The sequence below is a fragment of the Siniperca chuatsi genome, linkage group LG6 (genome assembly GCF_020085105.1).
Source record: "Siniperca chuatsi isolate FFG_IHB_CAS linkage group LG6, ASM2008510v1, whole genome shotgun sequence".
Classification (NCBI taxonomy): domain Eukaryota; kingdom Metazoa; phylum Chordata; class Actinopteri; order Centrarchiformes; family Sinipercidae; genus Siniperca; species Siniperca chuatsi.
The window spans coordinates 9,820,383-9,834,294 of NC_058047.1; the positions used below are offsets into that span (position 1 = coordinate 9,820,383).

The 13,912-nt window shown below is 42.2% G+C and overlaps 1 protein-coding gene across 1 annotated transcript; it reads left to right on the forward strand.

Annotated features, from left to right (window-relative positions):
• Positions 1 to 378: 378 nt before the first annotated feature.
• mknk2b (MAPK interacting serine/threonine kinase 2b) lies at positions 379 to 13,693 on the forward strand. The gene is made up of 14 exons (XM_044200390.1): positions 379 to 526; positions 1,166 to 1,384; positions 1,848 to 1,938; positions 2,167 to 2,268; positions 2,371 to 2,468; positions 4,983 to 5,062; positions 5,256 to 5,329; positions 5,502 to 5,606; positions 5,926 to 5,981; positions 6,198 to 6,293; positions 9,818 to 10,012; positions 10,141 to 10,305; positions 10,421 to 10,461; positions 10,584 to 13,693. Exons 2-14 carry the CDS (start codon positions 1,334 to 1,336, stop codon positions 10,855 to 10,857), a joined length of 1,428 nt encoding a protein of 475 aa, XP_044056325.1. The 5' UTR covers positions 379 to 526; positions 1,166 to 1,333; the 3' UTR covers positions 10,858 to 13,693.
• The last annotated feature ends 219 nt before the right edge of the window (positions 13,694 to 13,912 follow it).

Consider the following 13,912-nt stretch of genomic DNA (forward strand, 5'->3'; position numbering starts at 1 on the left):
CACGTACTCGCCATTTCGTTCCTCCATACATCCCACCGTGGGGCCTCTGAAACAAAACAGAGCTCACTGGCCGAGTACCATTTCGTGGGTGTTACCAATTTTGTTTCCGAGACCTTTTCCTGAAATGTGTCCAGAATTTCACCTAAGACGATTTCAAACTATTTAAATGAAGTATCTCATCAAGCTAGTTCTGATTTTATGCCTTTTGCACCACGTCGAGCAGCTATGTATGCCTCTTACCTCGAGATGAAGTGGTAAAGTTACTGTAGCGAGACGAAATGGTACCTAGCCACCATATCCTTTTCTAGAAAACACATGATCCATCCAGTCGGCTGATGCAGTCCTGAGGAGGGAGGAGACAAGGAGGAGTCACCAGGGAGGTTATAAAAGCACCTACGCTGTGGCTTGTTAGCCACCTTCCACGCACTTCCTATCAGGCGTATCCCCCCTCGACCGTCCTCTGCGGCATCTGAAGCAGTGGGTCAAACAACGACGCTAACACTGGAGCTGTAAAAACAACAACGGGGTGAGTAAAAAAAAAAAAAAGTAGCTTTGGATAGCAGTTATGCTTTTTTTACAATTTCGAAAGAGCTCTTCTCGCGACACAAAGCTGCAGTAACGTTACAGTATTAACGGTAGCTACCCTTTGTTATCTGACGTTCAAGTTCAATCTGTCATAACTGACAACTCGCGACCAGTGCGAGTTGACCGTTATGACTCGAGAGCGTGTTAATGTTAGCTCAACGAATGTTAGCCTCCCTGCAGCTGTTGTGGCGACCGCTACCTTTAAGTTACTATTAAACTGAAAATAGCTTGGCTTTGCGACATATTTGCTTATTTTACCCAAACTATAGTATTGTATTGCGTTTCTCCATGTTGTATCCTCTTAACTTGGCTTATTTAAATCCATGTAACTAACCTAACAGTTAAGCTATACGTGGGTGGTGTTGTAGTTAGCTGTTGCTGTTCTTGCACTGATTGGTTTAATTAGTTACCCCTTGAACATGTGACGAATATAAACTGACGTTAATCTGCTAGTCAGGTTTATTTAGTTAAGCTTTAATTTCAACTTGGCGAAATTTTGGCGATTGCACGTTGGTATCTCGGTGATTTGTTCTGGTAATGTGGGTTGTAACGCTGCGGTGTGTTTTTGTATTGTCCACAGGGCTCCCGTTTAAAGCGCCGCATCAAGCTGACCAGCCAGCGCAGTGTGATCACTTGCGACTCTCTCTGAAACGATTTTCTGTTTCGGAGAAGTGCAAATTGATACCCCAAAAACCACTGCCGCCGCCGCCACACATCCACCAAAAAAATCACCCCAAATCGAAGCAAAATGGTGCAAAATAAGATCACCGAAGTCACTGGATTCCACCGCTCTTTCAAGGTGAGTTTGAGATTTGCTGAGGGAAAATGCAGAGCTGCTATCATACCTTTTTATGAAGCCTCTATAATCAGAGCACATTTGTCAGCATGCATGAGAGGACCTCACCTTGCTATATATAAACACATCTGTTGCTCTCCCACATCTTATGGCTGACAAAAATGCTGTGTGGGTGTATGGTCCCAGTAGGTTACAGCTGAGAGTTGAAGAAATGTGTCTCGGATTCATATTAAGCAATATTTGTTTGTTTTGCGTTAGGGTGGACTACTGTAGGAGTTTGGATGGTTGTTTAAAAGTTTTTGCCCATCAGCTGTTTTACTGTTTTGAGTCTACTTTCAGTTTATGGTTGCAAGATGGAAGATATCAAAGGCTCTTATCAGTTATGACAAACAACTGATGCGCTCAGCTAAATGGTTCATTGATAAGATACCTTTTAACAGTCTCAATTTTTATTATTACTCCCTAGGGCCAAAATCCCTTTGACTCTGAGGACTTCACTAAAAATGGATCCCATCTTATTGATTCGTCGTTTAATTTTGATTCCTCCCCAAGACATGGTGAGTATTTTAACTCAAGTGTTTTGAAAACTAACTTTCTTATGTGACTTCTGTCAATGCAAATGGTTTGTCCAATATGGCAAATATGCAGTTTACTTGCAACAAAAACATTGACATTGCCGCTTAAATTTTGTTTACCCTTTTTTATTTTTTTTATTGCTTTCTTTCAGTTTATTTGGGTTATTTCCTTGCTAGCACATGATAATGTAGGCACTCCTGTTTTGACAGAAATGCCTTCCAGCCAGCCTATTGATATCCCCGATGCCAAGAAGAGAAACAAGAAGAAAAAGCGTTGCCGGGCAACTGACAGTTTCTCTGGCCGATTTGAGGGTAAACGCTTTTATTTCCAGTACCATTATGTTGCCTTTTATAAAAAATGCTTCAGAAAAATAAAAAGGATTATTTTCCTAACTGTCAAACTCTGTGCCACAGATGTCTACAGACTGCAGGAAGAGGTACTAGGAGAGGGAGCTTATGCCAGAGTGCAAACATGCATCAACCTCATCACCAACAAAGAGTATGCTGTCAAGGTAAGCAAGCAGACATTCTCGCACACCTAATGGATGACTGTAATATATTTGAAAACATTAGCATAATGCATGGGGTCCTGGTTTCCTGCAAGTCAGTTCTCCTGTCACAAGTCTATGAATAATGTTGTTGCACTTGCCTGCTGTCGGTGTGGGGTACCATGGCTAGTGATCAATACAGAGATGTTACGTTTCTAGGGCCGTGCTTGGTTACTTAGTCATTAACTTTGAGAGATGCCTTTGTACATGAAGGATCCCTGTGCCATTACATACTGTTGAAGAGCTAAATGGAAGAAAGCTAGGCTACAGGATGTGACATTGTGTCCATTTTGTCTTTTCACTGGTCATTCTTTAGAAATCTTTTTTTAAGGAAAGTTCAGACCCCGGGGCAGGATACTCTTTCTTTTTTTGACTTTAGTTCAGCTCTCCATACCGGATGTCTGCAGGCTCTCATCTGTGTTGTGGTACTGCTGCACTCGTCTTACGTTTATATAAAAAAATAAATAAATAATTCCCTGAGTATGCAACACTCACTGCTGTTAGCAAACCCTTCCCCTCACTGTTTTTATACTTTGCCAGCCTATCAGAGAGCTGGGAGGGATATATCCACCCCTTTTCTTTACTGCTATTACCTACAGAGGACGCTCTTAGTAAGAACACAGTGTACTGGTAACTGTACCAAAACAAAACCCACAGAGGAAGGAGTGGTGCTGGATGAGGGTTATGACCCAGGGTGTTTACACTGCTTTGTTCGCCTTCTCGCTCAGTACAGTAGTACTTTTGTTTTGTTTTTTTTCTCCTCTCACTTTCCAAATGGGGGTGTGGACTTGTGAATACATGTCTTGACTCCTGGGGACTTCCTTTTTAGGCATTTTATTCCTAATTTTTAGCAACAAAACACTGTAAAATATTTTTCTTTGCTTAAGTGTAGTTAAGTAGAACTGGGGCTTGTTTTCTTTTTATAAATTCTTGGCCCCTAACCCACTAATCCCATTAGGACACTGGACATAAACACGAAGCTATTTTTAACTATTAATTACTATTTGTAGTTTAATTCTGTTAAAGTGTGAAGCTAGGTGTTGACAGTTAAAAGCTGGTTCCCCATAGAGCAAGTGTCCATATCATACCAATAAATATTTCATTTTTGTCACTTGACCATGATCTGTTAGTATAGTTTACCCCAGGATGGTTTGGTAGATCCCCTGGGACTTCTCAGTTCTGGGGGAGGAGTCATGAGGGTCGGCAGTTATTTGAGGTCATTTAGGAGTTGGAGGGGGCTCTGGCTGCTCCTGCCAGATGTCCTGTCTCTCCCCTCCCCCAACAGACTCGGGTGAGTTGTGTGGGCTCCTTGTGTTGCAATTGCAACAAAAGCCTCCAAGCACCAAGGACGAGCAGAGGGCCATGCGGTACATGCCTAGCTGAAGCTCTAGTTCCCCTACAAATGCTTCTTGTTAAAGGTATTATTTCACAACCCTGGGTTGATGTTTGAACCTGCAGTGGGGACTTGTTTTGCAGCAGGGTGTTGTGATTCTGATTTGGATAAACAACCATAAATCTAGTACCTCTCTCAAATAACAGTCGGCCCACTTATATTGATGATGCATTTGTTTTGCAGTGTGTGCTATCTATCTATATTTTAATATATATATTTTTTTTAAATCTGCACATATCATTATCAGGGTGGGAGGTTTGTGTAGTGATCAGGAGAAAGTGAGCTGATTGAGGGCTGTTTGTGCTGCTGACTCAGACTGGAACAGTGCAGAGGCTTTGGACTGCTCACAGGCCTCTTGTCTGTGCATTAATCCTAGACACACACTGAAACTCTGGCCCCACTGGGCTTCAATAGCAGCTGTAATCCAGCTACCAGGAAGAGAAACATGCACAGCCTCCCAAGCAGACAATAACCAACCAGGGCTGGAAAATTCAGGCCTTTTGCTTTGGTGTCAGCAGTCTATCTTTCTGTCTCTCTTGGCAGGGCATCGTGCAGCTGGTGGCCCCTCGGTGGTTTAGCTCCAGGCAGCACAAAGTTATATTTAGAGAGCATTTTTGTTGTTATCGTAAACAGTTTTGGATTAGCTCATGGGACGTTTCAAAGGAAGACTCATGGCTCCTAAGAGCACTTAAGGTTTAAATATGGGTCACACATGAAGGCTAAATATAAAGCTGCTGTGACTTGTTTCATTCTGTTCAGTCTCTGCTTTGGCAGGCTGCACCGAAAGTAGGTTAAACTATCTTTACAACCTGGAAAAATGCAGGTCTGGGAGTAAACCATTTATAGGGCTCTGTTTATGGAATATATTATCTGTGCTATACCTCCTGGTCTACAGTAAATTCAGCCACATTTTGTTGTGCAGTGTAACCAAATAACTCAGATGGGCTCAATTTTTCTTAAGCCATCAGAGCGCTTTGGAATTGTCCTCCATCCTACTACTGTGGAAAACATGAAAGTTAGCCCACTAAACTAAATTAGTCTATTTTTATTTAATGTGACTGAACCATAATGTTGTTCTGTTCCAGATCATTGAGAAAAGACCAGGTCACAGCCGCAGCCGTGTCTTCCGTGAGGTTGAGATGCTCTATCAGTGCCAGGGCCACAGGTAATGTCCTTCTGACATGACCAACTAAAGTAATGCCACCTGATGAATGTATGGAGACAGTACCGCGAACTGACTGACCCAGTTTGTGATGAATCTTACTCCATAGTCAAGAAATCACATACAATTTCAGTCAGTGGGTACTAGATGACTTGGTTACCTCTGGCTCATAGTGCTTTTTTTTCTTTTTCTGAAGCAACATCCTGGAGCTGGTGGAGTTCTTTGAAGAGGAAGACAAATTCTACCTGGTGTTTGAGAAGCTTAGAGGAGGTTAGTGAATCATAGCTGCTGCAGGATGCCTGCATCAGATGCCTTTGTTAATTTTCTAACATTCCTGTAATACAGGTGCACACTCTAGTCTGTAGCCAGCTGTCTGTGTGGGAAGGCATTCATTCTATGCTTGTAAATGGAGCTGATATACTCTTTATCTCCCCCCCATTAGGGTCAATCTTGGCACACATTCACAAGAGACGGCACTTCAGTGAACAGGAAGCCAGTGTTGTCGTGCAGGACATCGCCAGCGCTCTAGATTTCCTGCATAACAAGGGTAAGACCACTCGTACAAAATGGTGAGCAATTTTATTGCTCCTCATGATCACCAAAAAGGCACAACAATCCCCAGGGGATATGCGCACCATGAAATGTTTTTTTAGTACAGTAGTTAGGAGCAGACACCCTACTTTACAAAAGCTAAATGTAATTTCTTGTTCAAATTGGCCAAGGGACACAAGACCCTATTTTCACATTCATTGGAACTTGACAAAATGGCTTGCTTGTTGTTTTTTTTAAATAGTTTTCCTTGATTCTGGTAAAATCCTGGCCAGCTCTAACTAACAAAAAAAAATTTTATTTTATTTTTTTTCTAGGAATGGCACATAGAGACCTGAAACCTGAAAACATTCTCTGTAAGAGTGCAGACAAGGTGCGTTTTGGCACACATGTTTACCACCACATTAGTTGCCCTTTGAACTAAGTGGGCTCAAAGTTGCTCTAAGATTATGAACAGATATGAACTGTGTTAATGATAAATGACAGTGAAAATCTCTGATCTCACAAGTAGATACTCCACACAAATAATATGAATAATTCAAAAATATGTAAATTAATTTTAATGATTCTGAACTTGTATCTTTGTCAGATTTCCCCAGTGAAGATCTGTGACTTTGACTTGGGCAGTGGGATCAAGTTGAACAGTGACAGCTCCCCCATCTCCACCCCTGAGCTCCTCACTCCTGTAAGTCCACCTGCATATTGTGCTGGTCTTGATCACCAAACAGTTTAGACCATGTTTATAAATGGGAATGGGACACTGCTATTGAAGGGAAATGCATGTTGGCAACGTATGGGTTTAGCTATTGGGAGCGAGGATGGTCTTGGTGATGTTTCCCTGTATAGTGGTTTGTGTCCTTGTTATGGATAAGCAGGGTGTTTTCAGGCTGTAAAACAATGTCTTTATCAAGTCCACCCTGCTGCTTGTCTATTGGGCAATCCTCCAGTGGCGTTAGCTGCAGGACAGCTCGCTGATTGGGAGAGAGAAAATGTTGTTTTGAGGTTAAGATAGTTCAGTGTTGGGTATTTTCTCTGAAATGACCTGGATAGCTTCCTGATTGTCCCTAGCTTGCAGCTTTTACATTCCCTTATCATGCTGAAGTATCAGCAACACTTTCATAGACGTCCCCATCCTGTTGCTTATCAGTCGCAAATATTGAGACCATTGAGTCTGGGTCTTGATTGTTTAACTCTCCTGCTGTCGTCACAACACAAAGCAAATCCTCTGCCCAGAACAGTGGGACCCTTGCAACCTCAGAGGAATGGTAAAGTTGAACCAAAAAGCTTTCTACTTGTGTCAACACATACGGTCTGCTGGTTGTCCGGCGGGGGGCTTGATAGAAGGACCAGAGCAGGTGAAGGATAGCAGTTTAGCCTGCAGGAATGTGGGGGGTTTCTCCACTGGTAACTTAATCTTCCTATAGCAGAACGGATACAGAGCCCATCCCTGGACTATTTGAAGGGGAGGCAAAAGGCACCTTGTGTTTAGTCTATACAGACTTCTATATTGGGCCTGAGTGATAGTATTTTGTGTGTTTGGTGCAGTGGGATGCACCTATTAGTCTGTCTGTTTTTTTTTTTTTTGATTCATATGGCCTGCCTCTGTACCATTTTATCCTGAGGTGCTGTTGTGCTGGGAATCATTGTACATAAGCACAAGACTGATCTAATGCAAAGATTTCAGTGGAAGAAAAGTTGACGTCTGAGGACAAGAACACAGTGTGATAGCCTTGAAGTGCAATACGGCTGCAGGGAACACATTGTGACTTTATAGAGGCCATGTCCTATCGTATGAGGAAGTTACAATGAAACCAAAACATGGGAAATGAGCAAGAGTTAGCGCTTCCCTTTTCTCTGTGGTATATGAGAGAAAAACATCCACCCTCTCTTTTTGCTTAGTCTCCGCCCAGTAGCCCCAACCGTGCTTGTGCTGGTCTGCACTTTCTTTATGTTCTTTATACAAAGGCTGTGCATAAGGCTTGTTCTAGAAATGTTAGTCTTTCCCCCATATACCTAGCAACTGAGATGTGATTGGCTAGACCAGTGGGAGGGGGAGGTTAACTGGGAGGGACAAACGCGTCTGCTCATGCGCTCTGGCTTGTTTTCTTTGCCTTGATCACAGGAACAATGTTATCTGATTTTCATCTCACTATTGGCACCCTCACCCTGCCCCCACTTTACCCACATTCCTACCGTTGCTGTTGCACAATATAGTGTGCTTTAGCATTTTATTGCTTAAATTCCTGATCCCTACTGAATGTGTTTTAATCAACTTAATCTAAGGGCTGTTTTGTATTAGAGAGCACACAAACACATCCACAGTTCACATTCTCAAACTGGAACGACAGGAACACAGGGAAGAGAAGAGGGACCTTTCTAGGAAAAAGCTAATTTTAGTTTACTAAGAAATCTGCACATGTGGCTGCATGTCTGTCTGCTCGGCACGAAATAAATCTGACTTGTTCAAATGTCAGCGCTCGTGCAGCAGTTGGGAATTGCAACATGAAGACACTACACACAACCAGTTTAGACGGGGAAAAAAAAAAGGAACTGCCTCTGTCGTTTGTTGTCACTGATGCAGCTGCATGACGACAGAACAGGTCTTACTGTAAGCCTCTTCAGATAATCCTGTAGTTTAGCAACAGCAGAGGGGTGTGTGTGGGTGTCATCAGTGGTGTCAATATGGTCTGACTAGTCACATGGTTTCAGGAAAGCCCCAGGTTGCAATAACAAAGTAAACTGCGGTAACAGCAGCTGATTACCAACTATATCTGCATCTTACAGGAAGGTCTGAGGAGGATGTGACTGATGCGAGCTCAGGTGTTTGCAACAGCGCACAGGAAGAACAAATGAGTTTAGATTTGAGGCTGTACCAAAGAGCCATGATTGCAGTTATTTCACTGCCCCCGTTTAGCTCTTATCACTGGCAAAAACAAGATTAGCCTTGATAGCTGTAGTTTGATAGCACAGCTATCGCATTGCCTTTCAGTTTTAGGGCACCTTGATAGGCAAAAGTATCCTTTGTCTTTTATTCCTGTGGCAGCTGCATTTGGCCTGAATCCTGGGGCCTTGTCTGTGGATGCAATCGCCCCAGACATGATGTTGGTGGAAACGTGGGGGTTGGGGTTTTCTCTGACAGAAACAGCTTTGTCTGAGATTCCTGCGCAGCAAATTTCATTACATAAGGCTGCAGCAGGGTGGAGGAGGAGTTAGGAGACAGCTGGGATATAGTGCTAGGACACAATAGATGCCTGCTCAATGTAATCATGTTTGCCTGCAGATGGAAGGATGTAGGCCAGAGGAGTTTGCCAGGATGCAGGACTAGGTGGGGATGAATACTTATAAATAACGTGTTTGGCTGTGGGCAACGGTTTCGAAATAACTGATCAGGCAAAGGATGGATTAACAAGTATTCTCAGAGCAGGTTCTCAGAATTTATACCAGTAGTTGTCTATATTTAAGATGTCCTCTAGAAATGTCAAAGAACCTATAACTCATGACATGAAACATCTTTAATATAAAAGTTGATAGAATGAGGCAACGATTAAATCTTATCCACAAATACCTACATGTCCTGCTGAACTAGCGACCAGCTCCTCTTTTCTGTTCCTAAAGTATTAAAACGGCATTTGGTGTTTTGTGTTTTCAAGTTATGTAACCGGCGGGGGCTCAGCCCAGTCTCTGGCTCTGCAGGACAACCCAATCCTCTTTTCCCTGCTCAGTGTTTGGCCTAATTTCTTTCTTAGGCTCAGCTCTGACGGTGCCTTTATCATTGCCCTCAGCCCATTCTGCCTGGCTTGTGTACAGCTGGATGGTCAAAGCAGTGAGTCACTGCTGCTGCCTACCCACACTAACCTGCTTCATTATGGCATAGCCCTCCCTTCTACCCTTGATGTGTAATTGTACACTATGTTCCTACTGAGGTGTCCTTAATGCATTGAGAAATGCTAAATAGTGCATTTTAAATGAACCCATCACTGCAAATAAGCATGTGACTGTCACATAGCGCACCCCCCAACCGCCCAAGAATGGGCCCCAATCTTTAACACTAGCAACCACGAGGTATCAGCTGAGCAAAGGAATGTGGACTGCAGTCAAGAGGCTTGTGTAGCTCTTTTTCTGCTGTAGCTACTGCTTTGTGTTGTCATCCCTAGGGCTAACAAACTGGTTTTTTTTTTGTTTTGTTTTTTGGTTTCTTCTTTGTCTCAGTGTGGCTCAGCAGAGTACATGGCACCTGAGGTGGTTGAGGCCTTCAGTGAGGAGGCCACAATTTATGACAAACGCTGTGACCTGTGGAGCCTTGGAGTCATCCTTTACATCATGCTGAGCGGCTACCCACCCTTTGTAGGCCGCTGTGGCGGTGACTGTGGCTGGAATTTAGGGGAACCTTGCCACACCTGCCAGGTAAGAATTTGACACATTCATTCAGCCCTTAAGCTTTCCTATATCTTGTACAGGACATTAGTGAAACTTCAACTATGTATCTTCACCCTCCAGGCCAAGGAGGTAAATGTTTTTATGTCCATTTCTAGAACACTTTGTTTGAGAGTATCCAGGAAGGAAAATACGAGTTTCCAGAGAAAGACTGGGCTCACATCTCCTCAAGTGCCAAAGATCTAATATCCAAACTTCTAGTTCGGGATGCCAAAAACCGCCTGAGTGCCAGCCAGGTGCTGCAGCATCCCTGGGTGCAGGGGGTAGGTCTTAAAATCATTACGCTTCTTCTGCAGGTTTTTTTACATACATTCTTTATATTTAAGTAAGCGTTGATGTTTCTAATTAATGAACTTGTTTTTTTTTTATTTTATTCAGGGTGCATCTGACACTTTGCCAACATCCATCTTGCATCAAAGGTGAGATAACGTTAGCTACTGCTACAGAAGACTGTATTCCTTTGGGCACTTTAGCCTAAAATAATTGCAACTTGTATTTAATTTGCTCACAATGACAGTTTGTCTCTGATCTTGTCCTTTAGAACCAGCAATGCCAGGGATCTGACATTCTTTGCTGACAAGGCCATGGCTGTGAACCGGCAGCTGGCTGAACAGGATGGCATGGAAGACCAGCAACAGCAGGAAGTCCCGTTTGTTGTTACCGCTACTGGCTCTTCCATGCACCTCTCTCCTCCTTCCAACTCCAAGCTGGCCAAGCGCAGGCAGCGAAGCAGCCAGCCCAAGGGAGGGCCTGTCTCTGCTGCAGAGCTTCGTCAGCTCTTGGCCCCTCTTGTTATTGTGGGAGACTGTGCCTGAACTTTGTCAACCCTGACCTCCGACCTTCCGTTAAGATTCAAGTCCAGATCTAAGACTGCCCTGAGTCTCTCCCTCTCTAATTCTGGCCCCTCTCCCTGACTCTAGCTGGCCTTGGTTCCTCTGCCATTCAGGCTTTCTTGCCTCGCTGTAAAGGGAGATGCTGCTTGCAGCCCTTTCTCTAAATGCCTTCTGCCCTTCTGCAGCACTTCTGAAGCACATCAGCCCAGGGCCTGCATATAGCAAACACACACACATGTGCACGTCAGGGTTTGGAAGGAGGGCCAGTTATTGATTTGAGGGAGAGAGAAGTATTTTCTAAGTTATGTTCATTATTATTATTATTTTTTAATTTTTTTTTTCCATAAAACTCAGTTCAGAAGAAATCAGAATACCTATCTTCGAAACTAAGTTCAGACACCAAAGGACAACCTGTTAGTGCTGCTCCCACGTTACAACTGGATCCACTGTGAATTAAGTTATCTGGAATGTTCTCTTCGCCTGTATGTATATGCATGAATGGCCCATCTGCAGATACGTACAAGCTTATGCAATATGCCAAGATGAAGGCTGTTCCTGTCTTGAAGGGATTCAGTATAAGGGGTTGGAAGGGCTGTAAGCCAATGCTGTCCGTGCCTAGTGCGGTCCATTATGTGGCTGGGGACTTCAAAGAGTTTTTTTTTTTTTTTTTTGGTCTGTATTTAAGAAATTCCTCAACGCTGAGCCTCTTCTGTAAACGTCTGAGATAAAACACGCATTCATCTAGCTTGGTGGCCATGCACTTAATGCTCTTAGAGCAAAGAATGTTTCTGTAGCCAGCCATGACTCACTGTTGCACCGATTCATACCGTTATTACATGAACATGTATGCCAAATTATCAGTGGCCACGCCTTTTCAGTGTTTGTGAGACCATCAGACAAGTCTAATAGTATTGAATAAAACTATTGTACTTGGGTTGTGTTGCAGGGCCGCCCCAAAATTATACTTCTAAAGTACATCTGGTATGTTGGTACAAGCTAATTATGTTAAATGGCTAGGCAAGTTAAACTGGGTCAGTGTTACTTTCATTGTAAAGAATTCATGATGTGTCCCCTTGCCACACCCAGAATTTTTTTTATTTTTTTTCCCCACAGATCAATTTATGAATTTGATTTAACCTTTAATATTTTGGCAGTAAAGGTTAAAACCCCTATCAGGGGTTTGAAAAGCACATTTTGGCCATTGTGACCTGGGTGTCATTTGTTGAGACATTTATTTGGACCATTTCTTTTCTTTCTTTTCAAGGGTTCACTTTGTTGTTTGTTTTTGAGACACCACAAATTCTTATTACAAGAGGCAGATGAATTTTTTCAAAAAAAAATTAAAAAAGGAAACATTCCACAAAAAGAAACAAAGTCTTCCACGAATGTGTAGCTGTATTAAGTTTACTTTATTTTTCATGTTAGAGAACTCCATGTCAATGTGCCACACTTTTTTTTTTTTTTTTTTCCTATTTTTGTGGCTGTTAATAAGCTTTGTTTCCTATGTTGATTTTTATGCAGGTGCTGTTCAGGTGAAACACCAGATGTTTTCCTTTAGTTTTTTATGTTTTGTGTTTTTAAAAGTTCAGAGTATGTGGTGTGAGATGGAAAGAGTTTGTTTAGTTGATCTGGAGCGTTTATGCCCAGTGAAGGCAAGTTTTTAAGTTTTTTTTTTTTTTGTGTAAGAGTTGGCAATAATTTTGTTTTTTGTTTTGTTCCAATTAAGCTCATTCTGAATCCGACAGGTAATGGACAGGTGATGAGGTCTCACAGCACTGTAGCCATTTCACCAAAGAGGGTTCAAGTCATGACTTTGAACATGTGATCCATCACCTAGCAGTGAGAAGTGGGGACTTCTGATTGTCCATGTCCTGTTACCAGCACTGCAGCAACGGTACTCTGGAAATGGCTCCCTTGGTGTCAAAGGACCCATTATGCTGATAATAGGACACTGTAATAGTTCTAAAATACCTTTCTACAGATGCATAGTAATGGGGTTTTATGTCTTATAATAAGACTTACTTGAATTTGTGTATGCAGCTGTTTCTTCTCCATTTGGGAAACTACTTTGCTATCAGTAATCTCAAAGCATTAAACTGATGATCAAGTCAATCTTGGGGTTTTGAAAATACCAACAATTCAGTATTCTGCCTTTTTCTCCCCTTTTTGAGCATCAGATGATTTAGTCCCTACTTTTTTGATAGGGTTGGATACTCAAACGCACAGACTTTGGCCGTACTCTGTATTAACCTGAATGGTATAGTAAGAGTTTTCTTGGTCATGACCATTTCTACTTTTGTCAAATGGCAGTAGCTTTTTGGACTGCCTTTTATTGGGGGAGGGGGGACAAAATGATATCCTTAAACCTCACAATTTTTATAATTGTAAGTCATTTTGAAGGAAGTGTTAAAATTAAGTAATTCATTCAAATGGACAGTCCATCATCAACCTCCCCACAAACTGAATGTAGCCCACAGCCAAAAGCATTTACAATCAGCAACATTGATCAAATGTTTTGTTCATTTCATGGACATGGTGTGTGTGGGGTTATTCTGTCCACGTTGAAACAGTCCTCAATCTTTTACTTTTGAGTTGACACCAGATTTTAACACTGTCTAAATTATCCCAAACCCACTGTGTTCATGGGAAGAAATCTGACAAATACATCCTTTACATATAAAAATATTGATTTAAAATAAGCACTTTACTGTACCATGTGAATGATTGCAGTTCACTCAATGCAACATTTATGAAAGTTGCTACAGAATTTTGTATTGTTTTTCTAGAAAAAAAACGCAATAAAATGCTTTGAACTACACACTTGTCTGTCTGGTTGCTATATCATTGGATTTTGCTAAAGTGAAAACAACTGTACTTTCCCTGGTTTCTGCTCTCCTGTATCACTGGTTTCATATTAACCAGCAGTCTTATCTATTGGCCAAGGCTGAGGCCGTTTCATCTGACTCAGTGCTGTAAATCCCTCTATCAGTAACACTCCCTGATACCTGAGCTGACTATGTCACATGTGTCCTTGGCT

What these genes read in the sequence shown, in the direction of transcription:
- mknk2b (XM_044200390.1), top strand. Translation starts at nt 1,334, where the DNA reads ATGGTGCAAAATAAGATCACCGAAGTCACTGGATTCCACCGCTCTTTC. An exon ending in TCTGTAAGAGTGCAGACAAG is followed by an intron (nt 5,982 to 6,197) that starts GTGCGTTTTGGC and finishes TATCTTTGTCAG; the next exon opens with ATTTCCCCAGTGAAGATCTG. An exon ending in ACATCCATCTTGCATCAAAG is followed by an intron (nt 10,462 to 10,583) that starts GTGAGATAACGT and finishes CTTGTCCTTTAG; the next exon opens with AACCAGCAATGCCAGGGATC.